General features: G+C 29.7%; 1 protein-coding gene across 1 annotated transcript; it reads left to right on the top strand.

Annotated features, from left to right (window-relative positions):
* The first annotated feature begins 1,532 nt into the window (after window positions 1-1,532).
* LOC126780243 (glutamine synthetase 2 cytoplasmic) lies at window positions 1,533-27,814 on the top strand. The gene is made up of 8 exons (XM_050504543.1): window positions 1,533-1,669; window positions 21,458-21,508; window positions 21,978-22,175; window positions 24,880-25,041; window positions 25,237-25,450; window positions 25,673-25,930; window positions 26,044-26,183; window positions 26,411-27,814. The coding sequence occupies exons 2-8, from the start codon at window positions 21,478-21,480 to the stop codon at window positions 26,557-26,559; spliced, it is 1,152 nt and encodes a 383-aa protein (XP_050360500.1). The 5' UTR covers window positions 1,533-1,669; window positions 21,458-21,477; the 3' UTR covers window positions 26,560-27,814.

Here is a 27,814-nt window from a genome sequence, read left to right as displayed (position 1 = left end):
TAGTAAAATACTTCACTCAAATAAATACCTAAATATAATATTAAAGTTTTATACCCTATTTTAAATCTAAGTAATAAGTAATTAAAAACTTTAAATTATTAATGGCAACCTTCTTTGCTATCTCTCAGTCCCTCACAGTTCTTTAATTATATTAGTTAATAATATTCTCGTATAATAAAATATATAATTTTATTTATTCACTTAAACAAGCACTTTTAAAAAAGTAATAGAACATGCTATATTTTGCCTTCAACGATAAATTACTTGTGTACCGGTGAGGGTGAATAAGTTTTGTTTATTAAAAAAAAATAACGCTTTTAAACTAGTAGTTCGTTATATTTTTGTAGAAGTAGCTTTAAGTAGCATAAAACAAAGTCACTTATTGCATGTGGCTCGCTTACGTCTTATAAGTTGCTCAATAAATTTTGATATCGTTTTCACCATAATGTAAGTGACTTATTCTAGAAGGTTTTAGTGAGTAAAAATGTCCATATTATACTTAATAATAGTTTATATATATCGTTATTTTGTAATAAAGTTGATAAAAGATACTTTTAAGATGCTAACATACATAAATCATAAGATATATATAGATATAACAATCAATATCAAGTAGATTTTCGTAGGGTCTAAAGAAAATAAGAAGAAGTCAAAGATATGAAGTACTTATCAATTTACAGAGAGAGATTTGTAGGCAGAGAAGTCATAGCTGATATATCATCATATTTAGATATATTATTAAAGATACCTATGACGAGCCTATATCGCAAATTTATTAACTGTTTTGAAAAATATTTAACTATTTGTTGGAAGCTATTTTTTTAGCATTCTAGACCAGATATCATAAAAAGCAAGAACATAAGATGATGTTAAAAAAAACAATTGATATATTATAATCAGTTAAGAGCTTTATAAACATGATTCCACTTAGAATAATTATAGGAGTGTGTATTTGAAAAGACAAGTCTATCTAATATAGATATTAAGATAGTTTAAACAAACAAAGTAATTTACAATGTAGTAAGAACTTATATTTTATTTTCGAACGCATTTTATATTAAATAAATAGTAATAAGCCACAGTTAATGTATTTTTGAACGAAAACGCTAAAAAAAAACCAGCTCTCCCAAATAAAGTGTTTTTACAGATGACACTGCGGATGTTGCTTCTAGCAATGCAGATAAATTTGAAATTTCCCACTCAAATTAATTTTACCTCTCCGCGGAAACGCCTTCCTTAAAGTGGCAATATTTGAATTAAACACCTAAAAACAACTGAAGATTCGTATCCGTTAGACTACCAGGTTCACAAACAATAACATTTAATGGCTCTGAAGTGGGTACCGTCAACTATTACCTGTTCCAATTTAGCAGAACAATTTAATGGTATGGGACATCCGATGTCGCCGATGGATATAGGGTAGGTAACAAGGATGTTGCAATACGTAAGTGATTGTCAATGAGTAGTTGACTAGCAATGAGTGGATCACTGTAAACAGTTCTCCCTCCACGCACGCGCAAAGAGATGCGCGCGCATATATACCCCAGCACGCCATTCAAGCACCAGTCAATTTCTGTGCAGCGCCTGTAGCGCACGGTTGTAAATTACTGCAATACGCACCGCACTACATACGCAAGATTCGCGCGCTACTTCGCGGGACTTTATTAAGGTACTGTTAATAAAATATTTACTTTGAAGGTGTATGTGAGAGAAAAGTTCGTGGAATATTATCTGAGCACATGCAGCCGATGCATGGCTAGTACAGTCCGTTGCATTGCGAATTGCATCATGCTCCGCCAAAATACGCGGGGTTACCAACAAAACGCTCGCGATTCTAACAACATTTTATTGCTATGCGAACTTTATTCAAAATCTAAAACATTATTATTAGTGACAAACTATTGTAGAACAACATTCAATTTTTTTAACGAAGTTGCAATACTTATTATTGTAAAACGAAAGTTATTCAAAAAAGTTAGTTTGAAGTTTTAAATATTGTTTTGACATTAAGTTGACAGAGAAATGAGATGCATAGATACGTGTATTTGTGTTAAGTTTGAACATAATTATATCGTTCGATACATATTAATTCGATATTCATTAAAATGAGTCATGGTTGGTATTTTATTAATACTTACGTGAATGCAAATCAAAGTCGTATATACATAGTTTTCATTATATAAACAACCTCGTTTTTCCCTTAAGTATTAGTTAATTACTATTCCGGGTCACTTGAACACGCACTATAAAAGTGGAAATTATCAAAGGAAAATTGTTAAACGCTTCGTAATCACGATTTTTGTTTTCAATCAATGGAAATGGTTATCATGTACCTTTAACCTACTTCGGTTCGTTTGTTAACTCTCGAGATAAGCGACAATTTAATAAGTATTGCTGTAGGTAGGTACATTGTTATAATAATTATTTTTCCTTTTTATTTAAAAGGTCGCCCAGTGATGTAATAAAACAAAACCAAATACAGTATATACCAGTCATACAACTGGCACCGAATTTTGTTGTCATGGAGACAATCGTAAAATAAGTGAAAACATTTTTTTTGTGCGCAGTTGATCTAATCATAATGTTTTTGACATATTCTAATCGTTTGATATATTTTCATGATAGTAGGGTACTTAGATTTATTCAAAATCGAATTTATTGAATAAGTACTCACGAAATTTTTGATTTTACAAACAGTGTAAGTCTAGTAAATTGGTCCATCTAACGTCTTAGGATGGCTAAAAACATTAGCTTTAAATTACTAAATACATTCGTTTCTTTTAAGAAATACATTGTTAGGTATAGTAATATTTAAATCTTCAAGCTTATTCTATAATATTTAACACTATATTTAAATTAACAATATCGATATTATTACATATTAACCACAATGTTCAGTCTAATGAATGCTGTACTGATAAAATTATCTTCTATAAAGGAGGGCAGATACGTTTATTTATTTTTATAACGAGCTGATACTTGTAGCTTTACCCGTGTTGAAGTACATAGCTTTATGTTAATGATAAAATTAAAAAATGTATCCACAATTAATAAGAAATAATAATTATATAAAATCATCAAAATCGTTAAAAGCAGATGAGCAAATTCGCTCATGAAATTATTATTTTTTTCGATACATGCGATAAGATATAAATATTAATATACCACAGATAAAACATTTGATCGTGTTATAAAAAATAAAAGGAAGTCATTTTTATAACACCAATATATCATGTTTAACTTAGTTTTATTATACTAAGCCTTCAGAACAAAATATAACGTTATGTAAATATAACACGTGATTGAATAAAACCTCCTATATACCTAACCTTTGTCTTATCAACAACTAACGCTATTGTTGATCAATTCAATTATGTTTGTGGCAGTAAAATGAATGCCGTTGTATTTGTAAAAATGAAAAAAAAAACAGTTTTTATTAATTTATTACATCTATTCTAATACTATAAATGAGGAAGTAATCTATGTATGTCTATTACGCTTTCACTGCGTGACCACTGGATGATTTCGATGAAATTCGGTATGAAGCAAGATTAAACCCCGAGGATGGATGTAGGATACTTTTTTATTCCTAACACCTGCTTCCCTTCCCTAACACGCGGGCAAGCACTAGTTTCTAGTAATGTATTTAAAAGAAAACTTTTAAATATCTCTGATGTTTTGAATATCTTTGATGATAAATAGTTATTTCATGTTGTATAATTATATAAAGTTATTTCGTTTTTATATATCACTAATCACATTAAAAACAATTTAAACTAAAATTTATTAAGGGTTATCTGAAAAGGGTATTTAAAAAAAGAAATGGTTGAAAATACTTAAATTTCAACGTGTATCGTTCATGCTTAAACTACCAAAGTGCATTAAGATAAAGTTAAAAGGGTCACGCTTTCTCCGACGTCAAACTACATATATATTATTGTGTAACTTTAGTAAAAATCGTCCGACCGGTATTGTGGGTACTGTATATATTTTATGTAAGAACTATTTCAATCTTACTGTAACAAGCTAGCAAATTGGATAAATATATGTCAGATGTGGCTTCGCCTGCATGTTAGGGGGAGGTATTAGGTAAAAAGGTGTCCTTCCTTGAGGTTCAAGCTTGCTTCATATAAAATTTTATCAAAATCGGTTTATATTTATAATATTAGTATAGATTTGCTATAAAAAAACGCAATTTTGTCATAACCAATTTTTAAGTTCATTGGTAATCAAAAAGCGTTATAACTGTTTTTTTAAATACAGACAACAAAATAGTGGTTCCGTAAACGGAATATTTTCATGTAAAAATTTTATCTACGTGTATATATTTAGTTTCTATCGTCACTATCGTCGAAGTTCAGCTGTTGTTATGTAATAATTGTCTGTAATAATCGCTACTTAAGTTATTCTCATGAAACAATGTTGTAATAATGTCTTTCAAAACATCTTGATAAATGCTTTAATATATTCGTGATTTCAAAGTAACGGGTGGTTAATATTTCTTAAAATTCATATTCTTTGGGCGGTGACCACTTACCGTTGGTATTTACTATCTTCACCAACCGTTATCGGACCGGCGTGGTAGAATAAGCATCAAACCCTTTCCTTCCTAGGAGGTCTTAGCCCAGCTTATTATAAAAGCAATACTTTAAAAAATATTTATTACTTAATAACAAATTGCACTTATGTCAATAAAGTTTCTGGTATTTCAAGTACAAAAAACGATATATGTATGAGTAGCACTGGTTTAATTGATTGAACGGTCGACGCATTACTAATTAAACCGTATAAGGTTACGTTGACATTAACGTTGGCTACCATAGAATTGGTAATTCGAACGGGAGAAGGTAAAACTCGGGCCAAACTTTATAAGAAAAATCAATAACACTGCCGATGCTGCGGATAACTGTTACTTGAAATCTCTATACGCTGATCTTAAAGTCGCTTAATGTTTACAGTTATATATGTTGATATATACATATATAATATTAAATGTACTTTTAAATATTTTCTATATTATTTAAGTTACAGGATTAAAGTGTTTAAAATTTACATTGGATACATAGAAAAGTATTGCTTAGCGACCTAAACTTCGCAGGTTCGATACTGCATCTTGATGTTGTTGTGGTCCTCCAAACACAAGATTTAGATAATTTTTTCATATAAAATTGGTTGGCGAATAGGCTATTGGTTACTTGATGGTAAGTGTTTACCAACGCGCCGCCGATAAGCATTGGCGCTAATAGGTATCATCATAGTCAAGTATGGGGAGCTTTGAAAATACTTTTTAAAAAGAATAAAATTTATTTAAAAATATATATCACTAAAATTAAAATGAATATATGTGACAGAATTGGATATCAATCTTGTAACGATCATGAAACATAAAAATTAAACAATATTAATTTTAAGCAAATCAGCAAGTTTCCTGGAAACTCGGAGGGTGTCTGGTTCCCCGAGAATTCTTTGTTGGCAGAAACTGTGTACTGCGCAACATAACTACATACACAACTGTAATTTTAAATATATTTACGTTGTATAATTACATTTGTTGTTATAATATACAAGTGAATAAATGCTGCTAGAATGCTGAAGTTATTATTAAAAATAAATTCAATTTGTGGCAATTTATGACGATTTTGTGTAAAAATTCATCAAACTCATCAGCTGAACGCGCCACGCATCGTTAGCGTGACCACCATACATATAATATCTCTTATACATTAGTGAACACCATCGTATTTAAAGGTCAAACGCAATGTTTATTTTTAAATTCAAGAGACGCGAGGTAAATGAAATAATATAATGTATTTTTTTTTCTTTGTTATTAATATTCCTAAATGGTTATTAATAAAAATATTAACATATAAAAAATTATTTTATTATAATTATAAAAAATTATTGGATATCAAAATAAACAACTATATATATATATATATATATACAATCATCTTGATTGGCATTATAAGTATATGAAAAATTAAAATTTTGGAATAATAAAAATGAATGGGGTGAATGAATGAGACACGATTAAGATTCAATGCACAAAAACATCTGGCCAGAGTTCCTTAATAATTTCAGTAATATTACTGCAGTTATAATATTATAACCTATATATTTCTTAAGGCTATAACGGCTCAATTATTTGCCTCCACGGGTCACAGGAACCCTCCTGAACTCTTCCTCGTTAATTTTTCATCAAAAATCGAAATTGAGATTCAACAGGGAAAAACTGATAGTATTCTTGCCACTATTAGTACAACTGATATTTTAATTTTGATCTTTATAGGTTTAACTTGTCTATGTAAACATTTCCAACTATGTATTTGAATATTAGAGTATTTGTAAAAAATATATCGGAACAACTGAATAATTCACTGAAGATATTTAGGTAACTAATTAAATATATTTAATAATAATTTACAATCACGTTACGGCCGCGTGAATTTGTACGAGTAAACTTCAATTACTCGGGATCGGAAACCGTACAAAAAAAACAGTCGTGAATCATCGGAGCTCGGTCACGCACCTTCACACCCTTGGCTTATATCTGGTTCAAACTTTCCATACGAATTCTATTTATACTTGCAAATATAAAGCTGTCATACCATCGCGTGCATCGCATTTGTGTTAGCTGACAGTTTTACACTGAACATTTCAATAAAATATATATAATTTAATCGCAAATAGTTTTACAATATAATTCTAATACGTATATATTATATATTGTTCGTTTAGTTTATTATTTAAACAACTAAAAGAAAAAAAAAATCGGTTGAAGTAAAAAGCATCACAATGCTGGACAAAATCTTCCTCCTCAAAAGAAGAACGTTTGAAGTTTGCCACTTTCGTATTCCATGATGGGTTGATGAAAATTTCTAATAGAATTTAATCATAAACATGTTTTCTAATAAAGTTTTATCTTAACCGCCGATTTATAAACAAATTCAATCTCAAATTAATTGAAAACTCAGTGTTGCTTATCCGAGTCGGAAATGGAATCGTTTTAAAGACACGTACTCTAACCAATAGACCATTATGGCTCACTTAAGTCTGTAACCTATTTATAAAAATTATAAAACAGTTCCAATTTAATCACAAGCGCGATTATAAACAATTTAAAATTGGAAATACTGCTTTTTCATTCATTTTAATAAGTCGAAGGTCAAAAGTTTTTGTTCCACAAAACCACTCAAAACGTACTACAGTCAGTTACACGTGACCAGTCTATCATCACGTGTCAAAAATTTAGTATGATTTGAAGACTTTATCGGTTATATAACTAACAGCTGACTAGTATGTATTTATATGCGCAATAAAAGCGAGCTATTCATTCTATGCAATAATATTTTAGTTAGTAAGTAAGTATTTACAAATATATTGACAAATTTTATTATAATTTTATAATACATGCTAACAAACTCATGATGTTTTCCTTCACCGCCGAGCACAAGATGAATAATACATACAAATTGCACCCGCACACAAGCACACGCACATGTAAATGGTCAGCGGTGCTTGCCCTGGCTTGAACCCACAATCTTCAGTTTATTTATCTCGGCTCATATTAATTACTAGTTACTCTGGCTTCGATGGGTAGATAATGAAAATTTTATTTTTGACAGGATTTGCTTGAAATCCGTTCTTAGTAAGTGTCAACGTCGAGGAACGATGATAAATTTCAAGGACCTTTAGTTTCATTAGGAGTCAGTTAGCCGATGGTGTTTCGCTTATATGTATAGACTGTAACAAGATATTACAAACATGAAAATATATAATAATGAGATACTGCTATCAAATTCACCGCGAAGCAACAAAATTCACGAATAACTCTAATAGAATAATAAACTTTCAACAATGCATGAATTTAATATATATACTAAAACGAATAAAATTGGATATACCGTATTGTATTAACAGCGGTTTCGGTAGAAAGTATGTACAATTTTTCAGGTCAATCGGTTGCATGAAACTAGTATTAATTTAATTTGCGAGATTTGACCCCACACATACTAACAGGTAAGTTTGTAAGAATGCTTGATCAAAGTAAGATTGTTATAAAACACTCTTTACCTCTTTAGCGTTCGAATTTTTGAAGAAACATCAATGACTTCACATCTATTCCTGTACACTCACGGTGCTTACAACCACTTCCGTAGTTTCGATTGACATTTGTTACAACTACTGGGTAACTACAATAAGAAGAACCTTTCAAAAATGGCAACTCCATATTTGAAATGTGGTGATCCTTATATATATCGAAGTGAACCAAACGTTAGCGTGATTCAGAAACATGTTTTTCATACAAAAATTAGTCTTAAAATTGATATCTTTTTATACGGTTTAATAATTCCTATTTCCAAAATGTTATTTTTATTTTATTTTATTAATCCTTTATTGCAGACACTTTACAAACATTTAGTAACATATAATAGCAAGAAGAATATATGTTTTTATTGATAGCGCTAAAGCTCGTCAATAGCTACCGAACAAAAAATAAAGAAAATCGTTTGATAAACAAAAGAGAAAATGGTCCTGAACTCTGTGGCCTATTTACTTTAAATCGATAAAAGTGTGCTGTTATTAAAATCATTATTGCTATTACTGTCATTAATATCAAAGATAAGTTTCCGAAGGGTTTTGTTAATAATGATAATAATGATGACACCAAACCTTGGCCCCGTATTAGGTCTGTATCATTCTGTTGAAGAAATATTGTTACAATTGACCGTGACTCTTTTATCATCTGTAAACAAAGAAAAATCCTTGTATGGTTAACGCTTTGTAATACAAAAGTAGGTTATCATATGTGTCCTTCGATGTAATGATACATTTTTTTAATAACAATGATAAAATCGATCATTGGCCGGTGTTAGTCGTAAAGAATGACATTTTTTCAACAACATGTTGGTACATTCGCATTGTAATAAAATGCAATTACAACAGAAAGTATAAGAAACTAGATAATTCTGATCCAAGTAATGACGATCACTTAGCTGAAAGACGAAGTCTTACCATTAAGACAGGTATGCCGCCACTTGGATACAATGGCTTGGATCTTAGCTAAATCAATAAATATTAAAAAGAAATACACTCCTAATTACTTTTAATGAAATTAGATTAAAGTAAAATTAAAAAAGAATTATTTACATAATTATAAAAAGTACATGGCGTGGCTTTTCAAAAGATTGTCATTGTATCCAGATGGAACTATTTCCTCTCTTAGCTAGATAGTCTCAGTATTTAAGGTAAGCAAGCGCCAGTTCTCAGGTAATTTTGCTTCAAATTCTAGTCCCGCAAAATATTATACTAGTTAGGAATTAGCATGCTGTTTGCGAAGGACATGAAATAAAAAAGTTTATTTAAAATTTTAAACGCATCTTAATTATATTAAAAAATAAGTTAATAAAAATAACTTAATCGTAATATAGAATGTGACTTTAAATTTCACGAATATTATTTGTTTACAGTAACAGCCTGTTAATGTCCCACTGCTGGGCTAAGGCCTCCTCTCCCTTTTGAGGAGAAGGTTTGGAACTTATTCCACCACGCTACTCCAATGCGGGTTGGTAGAATACACATTTGGCAGGATTTCAATGAAATTAGACACATGCAGGTTTCCTCACGATGTTTTCCTTCACCGTCAAGCACGAGATGTATTATAAACACAAATTAAGTACATGAAAATTCAGTGATGCTTGCCTGGGTTTGAACCCACGATCATCGGTTAAGATTCACGCGTTCGAACCACTGGGCCAGCTCGGCTTTTTAATATTTACAAATAATAACTATAATAAGTAATATATAGTAACAACACGCCTACTTTCATCACTTCGGTGTTTTAAAAACGTAATAATTGTATATAAAATAGTCATTTAACTAACTTACTTATCTGTTAGGTCGTCAAAATGTTCCATGACCCAATAATGCGAGTGACGCAATTTATTCCAATCCGTTAACTCTTAAATTAACATGACTATCTATAATAAACTTTTTTCCACGCTGTTTCTTTTACATTTCGTGTCTAATGATCTCGTATTTCCGCCTACACACAAAAACAAAAACATGTGATTATAAAGTAAGCAGTAAGAAAACAAATGCTATGATTTTTTTCAATTCTTTATATAATTTTTATTTCTACTACTTACTGTATTATTAGAAATATACAGTAAAATCATTTTATAGATAAGATATAAATAATTTTGTATAGTGTTATCAATTATCTGCTCGACATAATTTTTTGCTTCTGATTACTCTTTAACATGTGTAAGTAAATTAATTTATTTTACAAACTAAGTGCAGTGAACGTACTGTTGCTTCTCATTAGGTCAAGACCGACTCGTCTCGGATCGCATCGTGCGACGCAAGTATTACATGAGCATTACTGTATTTTTGCTTGAATATCACTTTAACGTAATATATATAATTGTATACAATATATTCGATTATTACATATCAGCTATATTGTTAGATTTGTCCAATGTTTGTAAATTACTTCAATGTTTATAATATTTTATCATAATTTATTGAGTGATGTAAATTGGAAACATTTATAAAACTGTTCGACTGAGTTCACAATGCATGGTCAATATATATTTGTTGGCATGCGTCAGAGTTCCATGCATCTTTCACGTCACTGCTTACCGTGTTCTCTCCACACGGTTCGTTTCGTATGTTTTATCGTATCACGCCGTCTTAGTAACGTATACGCGTGATATTTATGCTTCATACCACTGATTTTACTTGCCGTGTTCCGGCAGCATAGTATACATCTAATATGAGATGAATAAAGGAATTATAGTTAGCACATCTATCATTCGCATAATTAAAGCGCCGTAACAACCCGTTTCGTGGTATGAGCAAGCAAGAGCATTTTCAAGAAATAGAATGATGAATTTACGGTACGAACGATAATTTAAAGTATTTTCTATTATTTATATAATTTTCTTTAATGGCCTTCGTAAATGATTCATCTATAAGTTTCTTTACGGCAGTGCTATTCACTACATTGTCTAAATGTTAAAAATATTATAGTCAAAGTAGCATATCACTTTCTGACCTTTCACGATCATGTTCTGCGGTGAGTTTCGCGTTTGTTCTAACAGAAAAGTTCTACAGATGCGTATTCTGAATATATTACACTATTTAATAAATAAACAATAACGTCAATTAAATATGAAGACAATATATGATGCTTTGAAGTGATATTTGCGCTTGACTGGTTGTGCATAAAATATGAATACACAAATTACATAATTGTATAAATTATCGTATAGGTGAGTGATTTTTCTTTTTACGGAATTGTATTTATGAATATAATTGAAAAGATTTCTTGATTTACGAATGATTAAAATAACGTCGGAATAATCTTGTAGTATATATATATATATATATATATATATATATATATATATATATATATATATATATATATATATATATATGATTTTATCAAATGAACAAGATGAGTTTGAAAATTTCCTTTAAGTAACAGTAACAGTAACAGCCTGTTAATGTCCCACTGCTGGGCTAAGGCCTCCTCTCCCTTTTGAGGAGAAGGTATTCCTTTAAGTACGAATTGAATATTTTGATGTATTTTTTTTTAATAACTTAAATGTCAAATTTGACCTGTGTTTCATATTCATGTAACTATAATCTGTAAAAAAAAAAAATAATAATAAAATATAATCTGTATAAAAAACTATAACATGTAAGTCTTGCGGACAATTATTTTATTTCGACGTACATCTGCATCTTACAAAACGTTTAGGTATTTATTTTGTTTTATCATTTTGAATAACGCGTTCTTACATTAGTCTATTAATTATTAGGAGAGATAAGGCAAGTGAATATAAGTATTGTAATAAGACAACTAACAGCGTGTTAAAGGATGCATTCACCCCGAGGTCTAGATTAATTAGACTTATATATACAGTTATGCTTCATACATTATTTTCAATAACATCTTCTCCTGTTATATAAATTTATACATATATTATATTATAATGATAATATATAACATGTATTTATATCATACTGCACACATTTCTTCAAAACATAGATTGGATATAGTGCTAAATAATTTAAGAATATGTATGAATTATGACTCTCGCCGAACTATTATTTTTCCCTTGCAAAATTCATATAATTAATCATTATACATTTTATTAGGTATGATTCTTTCTTGTGGGAAGGTAAGTCATGTAAAAAATGTTTAATGTCGACTGAAAGACCTCTTTGTTATGACCATATAACATTTAAAAAAAAACTATAAAATGTCGCTATGTAACAATAATTTGATGCAAATTTTGAAAATAATTTAATCATTCAATATTAATGTAAATGCAAACATTTTAGAAAAAATTGTAATTATAAAAAAATAACACTGTCAGATTTGTTGTTATGTAAAAATAATAGCGAGAACATTTTTTTCGTTTACTCTTCATTATTTTATTATAATACCTGTTTATAAATTATGTTATTGCTCTTTTAGTGCGAATCGTTTCTCTAGTTCCAAAAACGTATTTATTTGTGTTGGTGCACTAAAAAGAATGACCTGGTGAACGGGAAGATAGGATGAGGTCAAACAATGTGTGCGTTAATAAAGGCCGACAGGACTTCGTATTTTTATATAATAATATAGTTAAGACTATTTATCTAATAAAAAATTATAATAGTAACAAGTTTTATTACATGTTTGCTTGAAAACCAAACTAGTGAAATCATGTAGATATTAGAATTTACACGAACTTTTTGATAAATATATTTAAACCGATGTATATTAAATATATATAGTATATTCATATTTAAAACACAATATGTGTCTTGCTATAATGAATTGTTCTTTTTATAAATAAAATATATATATTTAGAACGCTTTATTTAAAATTGTTATTAGACTACATCTATTGATAGATTTTTTTAGTCGGTCTTAACATTAATTTTATCAAACTCATCAAGTATCAAATAATTCTCATTATCTGGCGTCTTTACTAGGTCAAGTCATTCACATTCCCTTCGTATATTTCGTACAATTGAAAACGGTGAAACAAAGATTGTATTTAAAAATAAATAAATTTTAATAAAGGTACCTAATGCATAACAATTTATTACTGCAAGTAATTACGAGATACATAATGTATAAGGCGATGCACGAAGATCCTTTAAAGTGGTTGTTCTATACGAATGGATGAATGGTTTAAAGCCGGTCACGCTGAACACCTACATAATGTTAATCAATCAGCTGTCACGCATACTGATTCGTCGTTCGTTCGTTCGTCGTCGTTCGAATCGTTGTTTTTGTAGTAAGTGCGTTCCACAAACATTTTTATGTAAATCTAATTTTAGTTGAACGAAGGCTACCTACATTTTTGTTTAATTTAGTTCCGATTTTATGACCTGTCTAGGACTGTGGACGATGAAGGCCGTTCGCTTTAAGAATACAAATGTTAAATAAGTATTTTACGTTTTTACTTTCGGCGTTGTTACGTTTTGTTTTATAACAAAATGTAGTGCCATCAAAAATATAAGATATTCCTTATATTTGCTACAATTCTTAGGTGAGAAAATATTTTTCCTAGTCAGTTCAGAAAGACCGACATGGTAATGTCTTCCTGACAGTAGGTGATCGCCGTCGAACATATACTTTGGTACTATAAGAATCGTAAACCGCATAGATTTTATGACTCTTCACACTATAATTACAAAATAGCATACTCAACTTTATAAACCGAACACAACTATAATGTGTATTGCTGTTTGTCATTGGTACTGACTGACTGATTAGTGGGTGGTACCAATCAAGACCGGTAAGGAAATAATTGTAAATTTTGCAAATTCCGTAATTATAGTGTGACAGGAAAGACTATTTACAGTTTAGTTCTTATAAAATTAACATGTATGTTTTAATATTACGCATTTCAATTTTCCCATGTCACATTATGCCTGTGATCATTTCCTTACTATGTTTAAACATTAATAAGTACAGCTCAGTGATTGAAAGTCATACCTAATCATAATTAAAAATTTGAAGAACATGTTTAAACACGAACATCTTTCATATTCTCATTTTCTATTTTTTTTTATTAATTACACTAAACAATTTAAAAAAAAAGAAAATAGGCCGTCAACAGGAGAAGAAAAAAGTGACGAACTGTTATCTCATTCTTTATTTTTATATTGATTCCTAGTATTTAATACATACAAAGTTTTAAATATCAATAATATTTACGCAATCACTGATCATCGAACAGCAAGAAATTAACAACAAATTATTTTATTAGTAAATACAACAATGTAGATTATTATTTATATCTACATATATCCCCACAGTAACGACGTTATCTCATATAGATATATATCATAAAATTTAAAACTTCAAAACGATAAAAACTAATGTTCAGATTAATAAAGGATGACAATAGTAAACGCGGTCTCTTTATGTATTGATTACAATTACGATATATTATAGCATTTCTTAATCCCCGCATTAATTTGGTAGAAATTCAGTATTTGGTTTATTAATATTTTGTCACCACCAGTATTATAGATTTCGTTTAAATTGATATTAAAACATTTTTATTGCAATTAATAAAACTGTTTTTAAACCCAGACTTGTCATAATAATATCGTTTTCCTTACAAGTACATCTTTGCATTATTTAATTCATTTTTTTATTCAAATTAGAAGCTTTCGCTTATTAAATAGTATAACCAGTTCGGAAAAAGGAGTACTCAGACTTGTACAGAAACTTATCGGATTGTTGTATATCGATAGCACACAAACGTGCCTTCGCTTTTTTTATGTTGTAATTTTAGTTAGCAACAGATAATACAAAATAAATGATGTTAATTGAATTAAAAAAAAATTAGTTTGAAATAATTGGAACATAAAAGTTGTAGAGTAGCATTATAAAAATTTATAAAGACCAAGTAAGAAGATTTTAAAAGTTAGGAAGTAGGTACTTATTTTTTATTTGGTAAGTGATAAGCGGATTTTTACCGATTTTTTGACGTTAAGCAAAAGGTTTTTGTAAATATATTCTTTCTTATTTCGGTTACTGCTCCCTCTATTAGTACTTTAATGGCGTTTAGTTACCCTGTTGGTTTTTAATACAAAATCCGCACTGTTATTAAAACGTAATTATTAACTTATACGTAATTTGAGCATATTTTCGACAAAATAATTTTACTTCTCATTGTACTTTATTTACTAAGTATTTTTATATTATATTATATAGCTTTTTATACATAAAACGGAAGAAATGAAAACGAAGAGAATCGTATAATTTTAAATTCGTGATCTCATTAGATATGGACAGACACGCAATAGCACATGATTGCTGTTATCAATCGGCATGCCGCGCTTAGTAATTGTGTGTTGTGCTTGTCAGTATATTTAAGGTACGGTCACCAAAAAACTATTGAAATATTTGTACTTTTTTAGACTACTTACATTTTGGTTTTTGGATTACTTTTTGTGCAGAGCTATTTTTTTTTTTTTAGGAAAACAACAGCATTGTACAAAATATGTTAACATTAAAAATATAATGTACAGAGAATAGAACCCATTACTGTTTTCCATTGAAATAAGCAAACATAAAAATAGTTAACAGAAGTAGCAATACACAGTTAGTTAGTAGAAAATTAAATGTAACAAAACAATAATGAGTTAAAAAAAACAGTACAATTCGATTAGGCGACTATGGAGATATTATGTTATGGGTGAGTGTGGCAATGCAGTTACGCTGTTATTTGTGTGTGTATAAGTGATTGTATGCGTGTAAGTATTTGAGTGTACGTGTATTTGTTAAATTTAATTTTGACCCCTAAGAATATCTTTTTTAAATGATTTAATCGACCGATTAAATATAGCAATGGTTGAGTTTTATTATATAGTGAGAAAACGCGTGATAGTGTAGAGTTTGCAGCGTAACGCAGTAATAGACGTTAGTAATGGACCGTCTTTTACTCAAATTTTTTTTCTTACTTTTTTGTAATAATATTGCATTGTATTCGTTCGGCATTGCTAATAGATTTGTGTAATATAAGTGATATTATTACCTCTGATGATGGGCTATTAAACTGCAATGGCGTTGCCGTTGTGTAGTGTACATAATGGACCATCGTGTAATGGAGCAATAACTAAGTAAACGAGATCCATGCCCAGTCGCTGTGATGGAATCGCTTTGAATATTTAATGACCGCTCGGCTTAAACAGAATATTCATAAGCAAACCTTATTTATTTCGAGCTGTACATGCATACATATACCTACTTCTTATAAATATACAACTTTAAATATATGCGAATCTGTTATTTAGATGTTATCAAAATAACACCTTACATATTCATCGATTGTTTCATTTCAAAATTCATTCATGAAAATATATTTATATTTTAAATATTTGATATTTAATTATGATATCGCTCCATTTATGTTTGTATCAAAATTATAAATAAACTACAATAAAAATAATCAGTTATCAATATTCATGTTCATTGTACTAAATACGGCTCAGTCAGATGATATCGAAGGAACGTGGGTTTCTCATTTACTGCAATGACTGTAATCTGAACAATCTGCGGTCATAAAGCTATACCAATTAAAACCATAGTATCTAGTTGAAAACCACATGCTAGGCGAGTGTTTATAACACATTCAACACGATACAGATGAATTCGTTTATAACTTTTGTAAAATTTACAATTTATACTAAAGATTTAAAATGTTGAAGATAATATTTATAATTTAATAGAAATATTATGTCTCGTTCAGTAAATTATAATGTTATTCGATCGTTAACATCAACACAAGAATAGAATTTCCGAACTAAATCCAAGCGAAATCAGTTATAGACATTTCTGGAAAACCATTATCGTAAATAACTGAATTGATGATAAAATGCATATGGCATAGATTATATCTTAAGCAACCTGACCTTGTGTCGTAGTTCTCAAGACAGTTTAGTTCGAAACTAATGTAGCATAATATAAGCTAAGTGTTATGATGCTAGCCCTTTCGTACATGAAAATTGTATCTATCTAATAACTTCTTAGGTTTAAGTAACGAATTTTCCAACTACAGTAACATTAAAGACGAATTAACCACTCGGTATAATATCTTGAATAAACTATGATATACTTTATGAATTGGTAATAAAATAGGTTTTCAATTTCGGCGAATTTTTTATCGGGATTTTTTAAGTAAATTTTAAATTAGATATAACTGGTTAAGTAGTAGGTAGTGGAATAATGCTGATTGTATATATTGCATAATATAGCAGAGCTATTAGCAAATCGCATGGAATATGTAAATTTAAGGTTTGTTTATAATTTTATACCTACTCTTTACATTGGAATAGGAATGACATGTTCAGTTAAACACTGATATTTTTTTCTGTCATTCATGGTTTGGCATTCAAAAGAAGAAGACAACTGTCGTTCTTAAGTTTGATTAAATTGCTGGATCTAATAATATATCGAACGCATATTATTATTAGATTCACCAATTGATTGTTTACGAAATGTAGACACAAATTTAAATTAAAAAATCTCGTTCAGATGCATTATATAATATTTTTAAAACTCCTGACGGCCAGACAACAACAATATTGTTAGATTAGAAGTTGCATTTATTCATTACCGGCAGGTGATAAGTACTCTTTGTCATTTCTACGACAAGACAACGTGAGTGTAAAATTTCATGATGTTTGGTTGAGAAGATAAGACGTGAAAGCGTAACAAACAAACAAACTGACTTTCGCATCTATAATATTAGTTACGATGTTAACAACTGAAATGGCCTTGTGGATGGAATACGCGAATCTTAATCGAAAAATGCATCTCAAACCCAAGCAGTGACGCTGAGCTTTCATGTGTTTCAATTCTTGAAACAGAATACGTAAATTTTGGAATTGTGGCCACCTGCTCCTTAAGAGGAGAAAGGTCTTTACCGTCCAATGAGGCATTTACAGGCTGTTAATTTATATTAATTTGGGAATAATATAACGAAATAAACTACATACATGTACACTTATATGCGATTCCTTTTTCTGTCGCTTAATCCAGAGACGTTACTTAATTAATAAAGGCTTATCACGATAGTGCCGTTACTTAGATTCTCATGTCGTTTGATAATATTTTACGTGTTAAACACTTATAGCCAGTTTTTAATGTTATAGATGCGCTTGGCAATTGTACAAAAGATTATATAATTGCTAATGTCATAATATATTTAGTACGTGTCGTTGGCAAATGTTTATATACATATTAGCGTGTAGTTAATTGATTTTAAATATATAATTTCAATTCTTATTTCAAATATTTACAAAATAAAAGGAAAATGTTAAAATATCGATAAACAGAATATTTAAAGTGGAATTTCGCTTTAGTCATCATCTTCCTTTCCTTTGTTTAAAAAATGGTAAGTTTTAACACTCTGTGACGTCACTACAACGTTGGGCACGATGCCAATCCATCACATTCAGTGTCTCGTGTCAGGGTCCAGTTTATTTACAAACGTCTAAAGTGCTATATCACAATACTAACTTTCAGCCAAAAACCTTTGGAAACGCGTGACTAAGCGGAAAATTTACAAAGAATTTTACTTTACAAAATAAATTAGTATTTTAAAATATTTTTTTACTCGAACACTTTGTATTGAGTGTTACGAAGTGTGACGAGAAGCTTAATAATTTAGTTTTTTTTATTATCTGCGAAGTAAATTGCACATTTCTTTGTATAATATTTTTGAGATTCACACGTTACGTCGCATAAACAATCTGTAGCATATAATATATTTATTATATTGTGAATAACATAAACATAAAATTGATGTTATATTTAAAAAAAATAGAAAAACTAATTAATAAGATTAATATTTTAAAGAAATCGATTAAAATATAACTAGAATATGAAAAGTTCTAATTTTACGTTGGAAAATATTTCATTTTATTGTTATCAATGTGTTCGGTTGGTTAACTAGCTTGCTAGAACCGTTCATAATTGTATCATTAATGACAGTTGGATAGTGTATTTATTTGAATATTAAAGTAGTGTCAGATAGTGTTAGAGGCGCTCTATGCAGTGTATTATTCACGCAAGATCAAAACATTGGCGAGTGAACAAAATGATTGCGTGTTTGTTTACATTTTTTGCCACACATCTTTGTCTATGAGATGTCTAGACATCGTTCATTTACCTGGTTACTACAAAATAGTTTTTTTTTTTTACGTATATGACTATGTAAATGAGTTTCAGACTTTAGTGATGTGATGATACATTGAATTTATTAATTTTAAGTTAAGCTTATGACGTATTGGGTTATTCCAAACATTTATTTGATATTATCGTATGTAATTCATGAGGGCTTCAAAAAGTTATTCAAAATATCGATTTTTTTACACAATTTAAATTATAACAGAATATATATTTAATAATATATTTGTTTGCTTTTAAAACTTCTTAAACGAAATAAAGATACAATGCAATTTCATTTTTATATATACATGTACATAAGGTAATTACAAAACATTTTTCATAATTACAGCCTTTTAATTGTCAAACGCAATACTAAATTAATTTATTTTTACATTCACTTTACAAATATTTTGTTTCAATCGCAACTCGTATATATTTAATGGACTTGATAAGAAATTAATTGCAAATTGCAATTTTGTGTTTGGTCGACATTGCTAGTAATTATATAGTTACAAAATTTATATATTTTCTTAACTAAACAACTTGATATTGATACTGGTAAATGACCTTTGTACAAATATTTTATTAGTTTGTCAATATTTATTAAATTGATATTTATATAATTTATTTGTAGTTATTGTGTTTTTAAGTAAAATATACAATTGATTAAACTATATACGTTAAAACGCCCGGCCGGCGTAGCAATGCCTTTTTTAGAAAACTATCCTATACGAGTTTCGTGCTGCCGGTAGTAGATTTTTTCAAACCTAAGCATTTTCTGTATTATATGTATGTGTTGTACAATAAAGAATATTAATATAGGCTACACCATGTCAAAGTTGTTTATTTGCGACTGGAATGGGCTATAGTTAGTATCTACCTTGAAACCTTGACGTTGTTAACTGTATAAAATTTCAACTCAATTGGATGAACGATATTTGGACGTATAGAGTACGAACGAAAACAAACATATTTTTTATGTTAAAGATTCGCAATTTCATAGTTTTACTTGTAGCTTATACATGGCTAGTCTTGTCTGCTCGCATCGTTCACCGTAGAGGTATGACATCTTGTAAAATGTCTTTATTCTACGTACATATTCCATTTATGTACAAAAAGTGATATTTATCTATATATTCGAATAACGTCAAATAGAATTATTATAAGTTTTTCAATGTTTTCTTTCACTGCCCAGCACGAGATAAATTATAAACACAAATGAGCCTCTTTAAAAGCCGTACTTGCCTGGACTAGAAATCGCAATCTGTGGTTAAGTGTAGTCACTGGGCCATCTCAACATAAACACATTAATTTATCTTATAAACTAAACTCGTACTATATAATACTCGTAATATTTAAATTTTAGTTATTAAAAAGACGCAATAGCAGGCCGTTCCTATGTCGCGTTGATGAGTATTCGTGCTTTGAGATATGCTATTACATAATATTACCCTGACACATATGCTGACACTTATAAAATATGTTTTTTTTACCAAAGGAAACAATTTTTACCTCTAATATGTATAGGCATAATAATTTTCGTCTTTGTAAAACATAAATAATCTGTTATGGATATCTTCTTCATTATATTATGTATTGGTTTGTCTTTAACCTTGTATATATATATTTCAAATTAATGAAATTATTCATACAAAACTTTAACATTGAAACAAACATTCCATTTTATTGATCGTAAATTATTATCCATTTAAAGTATTACTTTTGTGTGCGTATTAAATTATATAATGTGTGTAATATGTTTAATTAAATAAATAAAAATAAAAGTTACATGTCTAGATGATTAATTAACATACTAATACATTACTGGGTCATATTAGATTTTTAAAAATGTATTCTATATTAATATCAAATACACAATTTTAATTAAAATATAAATCATATAAATATGAGGGATACTCAACAAGTACAAAAATTTTAAATATATAATACAAACGAACAGACCATAGTTTTATGTATATTATTGTTCGCTTTATATCCGTATTGTTAAGGCGTCCGACTGTTTTAGGTATTTTATAATTCACCCGTAAATGTCAAGGAAAATATTTATAATGCGTATTTAAATAAATTGATATTACAATAAGAATTAAGCCGATTTAAAATTATTATTTTTTTATTAATTTTTTTTAAACTACATTATGAATATATACCTAAATAATAAAAAACATGTGCAAAACAAGAGTTTGGATACAATTGCACCTTACATACATTTAAAAAATAACATATTTTCCTTTGTTTCAGGTTAATTAAAAAAACACAAGATGGCTGATTCAGGCCACGCCAAAATAGAAGGTGAGTCGAAGATATAAAAATACAAACGTTAAGTGTAGTTATAAACGTCAAATCCAAAAGTCATAATACATTGATATTGTATTTAAAATAAAATCCTTTGTTACACCCATATCAACAATAAAATGAATCATACCATTGTGTAAAAATAACATATATTATACACAGATAAGTTTTTAATAATCAGTTTTATAATTTCTTAAACGCGCTGTAATTACTTTTGTAATTTTATTTAAACGAAAAGTTGTTTCTCAAAATGATAGATTTTATTGACGACCACGAAAAAGGTTAGTTGTTATTGAATGAAAAATTCTCAAAAAATAATTATTATTATACATTTTGAAAAAGCATGAAGATGTTATATAATTAAATTATTTACACCCTGAGAATTAATAATACTTGTATTGTTATACAGCTTCGATCGTTAATTTAGAAATTAGTGCACAGACTATTAATTTAATTTAATCCACAGATAATCCAAAAATTCTGTCGGGTCCAGTCCTGACCAACTCCCCGAACGCAGTATTATCCAAGACACTTCTAGGTCGCTACAATGACCTTTCAATCCCAGCTGATAGAATCCTAGCTACATACGTGTGGATTGATGGTACAGGGGAGCACATGAGATGCAAAGACCGGACTTTGAACTTTATTCCCAAAGTACCAAAGGGTGAGTATTGCCTATTTATTTTAATTGAATGACTCATTTACGTTCAGCCTATTACCATGAAAGAAGGTGTGAAGATCAATAAACCTTAGATTCATATTTTTCATGCAATCTAACAATAACTCTGCTATATTATGTACTAAAATATTTCTTGATTAATATAGAATGTATTCTATATTAATCAAGAAATATATAAATAGTGGATTAGTGTTGTAACACTAATCCACTTAATTACTTATATCTGAACTTTGCCGTAAATCAAAATGCTATTTTTTCCAATTCATAATGAATTCCATAAATAATTTTATATCTCGATCAATACTGTCATGTCAATTCAAGGTCTTAGATGTTTATTTATGTTTACTCCTCTTGTCATTGCAATATTCTATAAAATAGGTACGTAACTTTTTCTAATTCGTAAGCAACGATTTGAATGATTGATCGTTCAAATAACTTATCATTATTACTCACAAAAATGTTTCCATTCATATAAATTACGACGTGTTAAATAATTATATATTAATATGTAACAGCGTAGAACAGGTATTTGCAAAATATAGATAAGCTTAACTGTTTCACGACATTAATGGCTCTGGAATGGAGCAATAATATGCTCGGTTACATCTTATTAACTATGAATAAACTAGATTTACATAGTAACTATTTGTTCTTAAATATGATATACTTAAAAAATCAGCTTTTTCTTAAAAATATATTAATTATTTAAATGGTTTAATTGAGACCACAGACTACAAAAAGACTATATTTATAAGCATTTTATATTTATCTCTTTGAAAATTAGGTAGTAGGTATGTGTCTCTTTATTTGTATCATGTATTCCAATTTTATCCATCAATATCAACTCATTTAATTACAAAATAATTCTTCAAAATCAAACGCGATAAAAATCCTTTATCTGCTGTTTTATGCTGTTTCCTACCTTTTAATAAATCCTTATACAACATGTCTAAATTTAAATACTATTTACTACCAAAGGTTACTACTACCTAGGTACTACTACCAAGATAAACGTTCATAGATAGTTAACGTAGATACGAATGAGCCTTCAACGACTCATACATTTTTTAAAAATAACTAATAATATTCCTTATTTTCTATACATTATTTGCAAGAAGTACACATGTCGTAAAAATAGACAGTATTTAATAACGCTGCCAATAAATACGCGTATAGCTATAGTAAAGCATGCCTTGTATCAGTCAACTACATGAAATATACACTTCTATTAAACAAGCGAGTTTTTAATACGTCCGTATTAACTATTGTAATTAGCACAGTTCCCGTAATTTCGCGGCCTTCAACACTTATATAGTAACATTTGTAAACAACTTTTAATAAATAAAACAGTTTCGTAGGAACGAGCCGTTATTATCTATTATTCTATTATTTATCTAGAACTGGCTGGTCGGGAAGCGTAGGTATAAATTTAGATTAAAACTATTTTATGTGTGCAATATTACATGTAGTTTTGATATTATAGTTATTGAATGATATTAGAATATTTCGAATAAAATCGTAAAAAACGATATAAGAGCCTTATTAAATACCTTGTATAGCATTGAATATGAATAACTTTGTTTATTGTACACCTATCTTGACAAATGGAAAATAACGCATAGTGTAAGTGTGCTACCGTTTTCAATTTTTTTAGTACGGGGTTAAGTTTATGCCCTTACACGTGACATAAATGATTTTAGCTAAGCTCACACGAATAGCTGAAGATATAAATAAAAAGTACGAATATAACCTACGGAAAACTTTTGAAAACACATACGAAAAATTCTATTTGCCGCCATATTTTTTCCCGAAGGATCTAGAACACTTGTTCGATGTTCAATGCAAGCGGAGAGAGCACTCAAATCGGGATAGCTTTGATGAGAATTTAAAAGGTTTCATACTAATATAGACTTCAGCAGACGTAGAAATGTTGTTTTACAGACGATTCATTCACCTTTTGTAGTTAGTTTCGTTTCAGTTAATTGTATAATCATTGAAAAGTAGTTTACGTAAGTAGATTTAATAAATCTCGTGTAGAATCGTGATTTTGCTTTCTGGCTGTTTTTCCTCGGATTTATTTAAAATGATTAAAAATACTATTGTATGCTATTTTAAGAAACAGAACACTACTCTCGCGAATCAACCTATAGAAAAGCAAAACTGTATAAGCATAACATTTCTGGTAATTAGTTTAATGACACACAATCCTTTAGGGCTTATGAGTTCTAAATAGTTAATATATATAGTTGTTTATAGAAAAATGTTTAGTGACGATATACTAAATAAACATGAAAACCGATGTACAAAGATTTATGTAGTTATTCACTTTGGCAACTGTAACGAATCAAATCTATATAGGTTTACGCTAGAATTAGAATTCCGTAAATAATTTGTATGTTAATCATGTTTTAGCTTGTTAAGTGTTTCTAAAATGTTTTAATTTATATTACAAATGAAATAATTAGCGTCTGAACTAAAATGTTGAGGTATGTTTGTAGTTAATTTAAGCACTGAACTATATTTTGGAGCTCTTTATCAATTGCACATATTTTATATTTTGTAACTATGAAAAATAAAGTTTGGTGTATATAATATGATTATAAGCAATATAGTGTATATTTAATATGTTCTTAATAATTTACTTCTTATACTAATTATTGATAAATAATATAATCAATTTATAAAATAGATTTGCCGGTATGGAACTTCGATGGCAGTTCAACAGGTCAGGCTGATGGCCACAACTCCGACACCTTCCTGGTTCCGCGCGCCATTTACAAGGATCCTTTCCGTCGTGGAAACCACGTCCTCGTTATGTGTGATACTTTCAAGCATAACATGGAACCTACAGGTTATATAACACTTCATCAACAATATAATATGAATTTGCCTTCAATTTACAATTATTTTAAAATTAACACTTTAAAGACTCAAAATATATTATTTCAAATTTGGTCACATTTACTATAATTTGCTGCTCGATACCATGTAATTATATCGTTTGTTATCATGGTTTAGTCTCACATACAATGTTATATGATTACAGAAAGCAATCACCGCGTGAAATGTCAAGAAGCATATGACACATGTAAAGATGATGAGCCATGGTTCGGTATAGAACAAGAGTACATTCTCTTGGATTCGGATCTAAGGCCCTTCGGATGGCCCCCAGGTGGCTTCCCCCCACCACAGGGCCCTTACTACTGCGGAGTGGGTGCGAACAAAGTCTTCGCTAGGGATCTCGTCGAAGCACACTACAGGTACCACACATATAGTTTAAAATTTTGCAAAATGAGTACAAACGCATACGATCGTTTAAATACGAAATATTGTAAGTTGTATGTTTATTTTTATGTTTAATAAAATTAATCACATATCGTGAATCATTCGGTTATAAGAATCGTGTGGCTTTTTTAAGTAAATGCTGAACTTTGTTCGTCGAATGATACAATGTACACAAAATAAAACATCTGTCTTACCAGGTGCTGCTTATACGCTGGTGTACCAATTTCTGGTACGAATGCGGAGGTGATGCCATCTCAATGGGAGTTCCAAGTCGGACCCTCTGTGGGAGTATCAGCTGGCGATGACCTCTGGGTCGCTCGCTATATCTTGCACAGACTCGCTGAAGAGTACGGTGTCATCGTATCCTTTGACCCCAAGCCAGTACAAGAATGGAACGGCTCGGGCGCACACACCAACTTCTCGACAAAAAAGATGCGTGAAGAGAACGGTATCATGTAAGTAAATTTATGACGTCATAAATTCTTTTATTCCGATTAGAACTATATTAACTTTAAATAAGCTTATCAACATCGACCTCATTTTACAAAGTTGTGGGCATGTTTCACAGTGAGATCGAGAAGGCTATTGACAAGTTGTCGAAGGTGCACATGAAGCATATCAAGGTTTACGACCCACGCGGCGGTAAGGACAACGAGCGGCGACTCACCGGCCTGCACGAGACCGCCAGTATTAACGACTTTAGCGCAGGTTGGTGCAACATTTACGAGCTGAATATTTTTTACTATTAGAAAACCTTACCAATAAGCTTCTGATCCAATTTCAAAATAATCAGTGATTATTTTATTTCAATTGGCCACCGTGTGTGTGATCATAAAAACAAATTCACAAATATTACAAACTACTGGAGAACTAATAAGAGACATCTTTATTTAATTGTGTAAGAGTATTTTAAGATATAATTATTTTAATTGTAGGAGTCGCAAGCCGCGCGAGCAGCATCAGAATACCGCGTGCGGTAGCTGAGGAGAAGAAAGGATACTTGGAAGACCGCCGGCCGGCTTCAAACTGCGACCCTTACGCTGTCATTAACGCTCTCATGCGCACTTGCATATTGAATGAATAACATCGGAGCCGAAGGAATCACGCCGCTTCCACACGTGTCAGCTAGCACCGACTAAATGCAGCACGACTATAAATAAAAAAATAATATATATGAATTGTCGATAGCACATTTTACATTTTTATACACAAGGCCTTATATGAAATGTTGATCAAATTTTGTAATCTATAAAATAGTTTTTTTAAATGTTTTTACGGTTTAAATAATGCGCAAAGATTGGTGCAAGAATACATTTTATTTCTCGTGGTACGTGTTTGTGTGAGGGCTTGAATAATTGAAATAACGTGTAGGTAGTGGAATAGGAGTAGGGATATCGCTTGTAAATTTTTCTAATAGCAGATTAGAGATAAATTTTAACGAAATTAATGTTCGATTTTCATTTGCCTTAGCTATAAGCTACGATTAATGAACAATTATTGGCAGAACCATTATTTATCTGTAACAAGGACAAAGGCTGGTTTTGTACAAAATTCACTAAGATAAATGAATTATTCACAATTTAAACTTAAGTGACTGGTTGAATCTTTCTATGCGACTGTACCTCCATTCGAACAGTATATTGTTCTGTCAGTTTATACCTACGCGTGTCTTGAATTGAATATAGGAATTGATTTTTAACCATTACCGCAATACCAATTAGTAGTTAGTGATCGCTAATTCGCTAGCACTCCTGCTTTAGGTCGACACGTGAAAGAAGTAGTGCGTTACGATGGACCACAAGATATTATAAAATATTTAGAGAATATTTTTACGACTATTATGTGATATTTAAACATTATTGTTACTTTCATGTTTAATAGTTTATTATATACAAAATAACCACATATCATTATTTCTAACAAGTTCATTTATTGCATAGCTAGATAGGCGAATCAATAATATATTATTAAAAAAGTAAATCTGTCATTTTGACATTTGTTACTAACATTATTAAATTTTTAATTCTAAAATACATAGATAACTTATTGTTTAATCCAATTATATAAAAATAAATATATTGTAGCTAAGAATATAGGGTATAATTATGTCATGCCTAAACAATATATAAATGTATTAGAGATAATAATGATGCCTTTTAATAACACTTATGAAAAAACCTAAACACCAGAGTACATATAAGCACAAATAGAATCGTATGTAATGAATTTTAGGTAATATTTTTAATTGCATGCATCCGATGTCTGGATTTGACAAATTTTATTTGTATATGAATATGTTATTACAAAACGTTATCAAAATAAACGATACTTTGTTGTTA

Source organism: Nymphalis io, chromosome Z (assembly GCF_905147045.1).
Source record: "Nymphalis io chromosome Z, ilAglIoxx1.1, whole genome shotgun sequence".
Classification (NCBI taxonomy): Eukaryota; Metazoa; Arthropoda; class Insecta; order Lepidoptera; family Nymphalidae; genus Nymphalis; species Nymphalis io.
Note: the sequence above shows the minus strand (reverse complement) of the source record. Positions and strands in the feature narration are given on the sequence as shown.

Excerpts from the sequence above, each read along its gene's own strand:
- LOC126780243 (XM_050504543.1), top strand. The coding sequence starts at position 21,478 with ATGGCTGATTCAGGCCACGCCAAAATAGAAG. Across the intron at positions 21,509-21,977 it reads AGGCCACGCCAAAATAGAAG|ATAATCCAAAAATTCTGTCG; the intron begins GTGAGTCGAAGA and ends TTTAATCCACAG. Across the intron at positions 25,931-26,043 it reads CGTGAAGAGAACGGTATCAT|TGAGATCGAGAAGGCTATTG; the intron begins GTAAGTAAATTT and ends CATGTTTCACAG.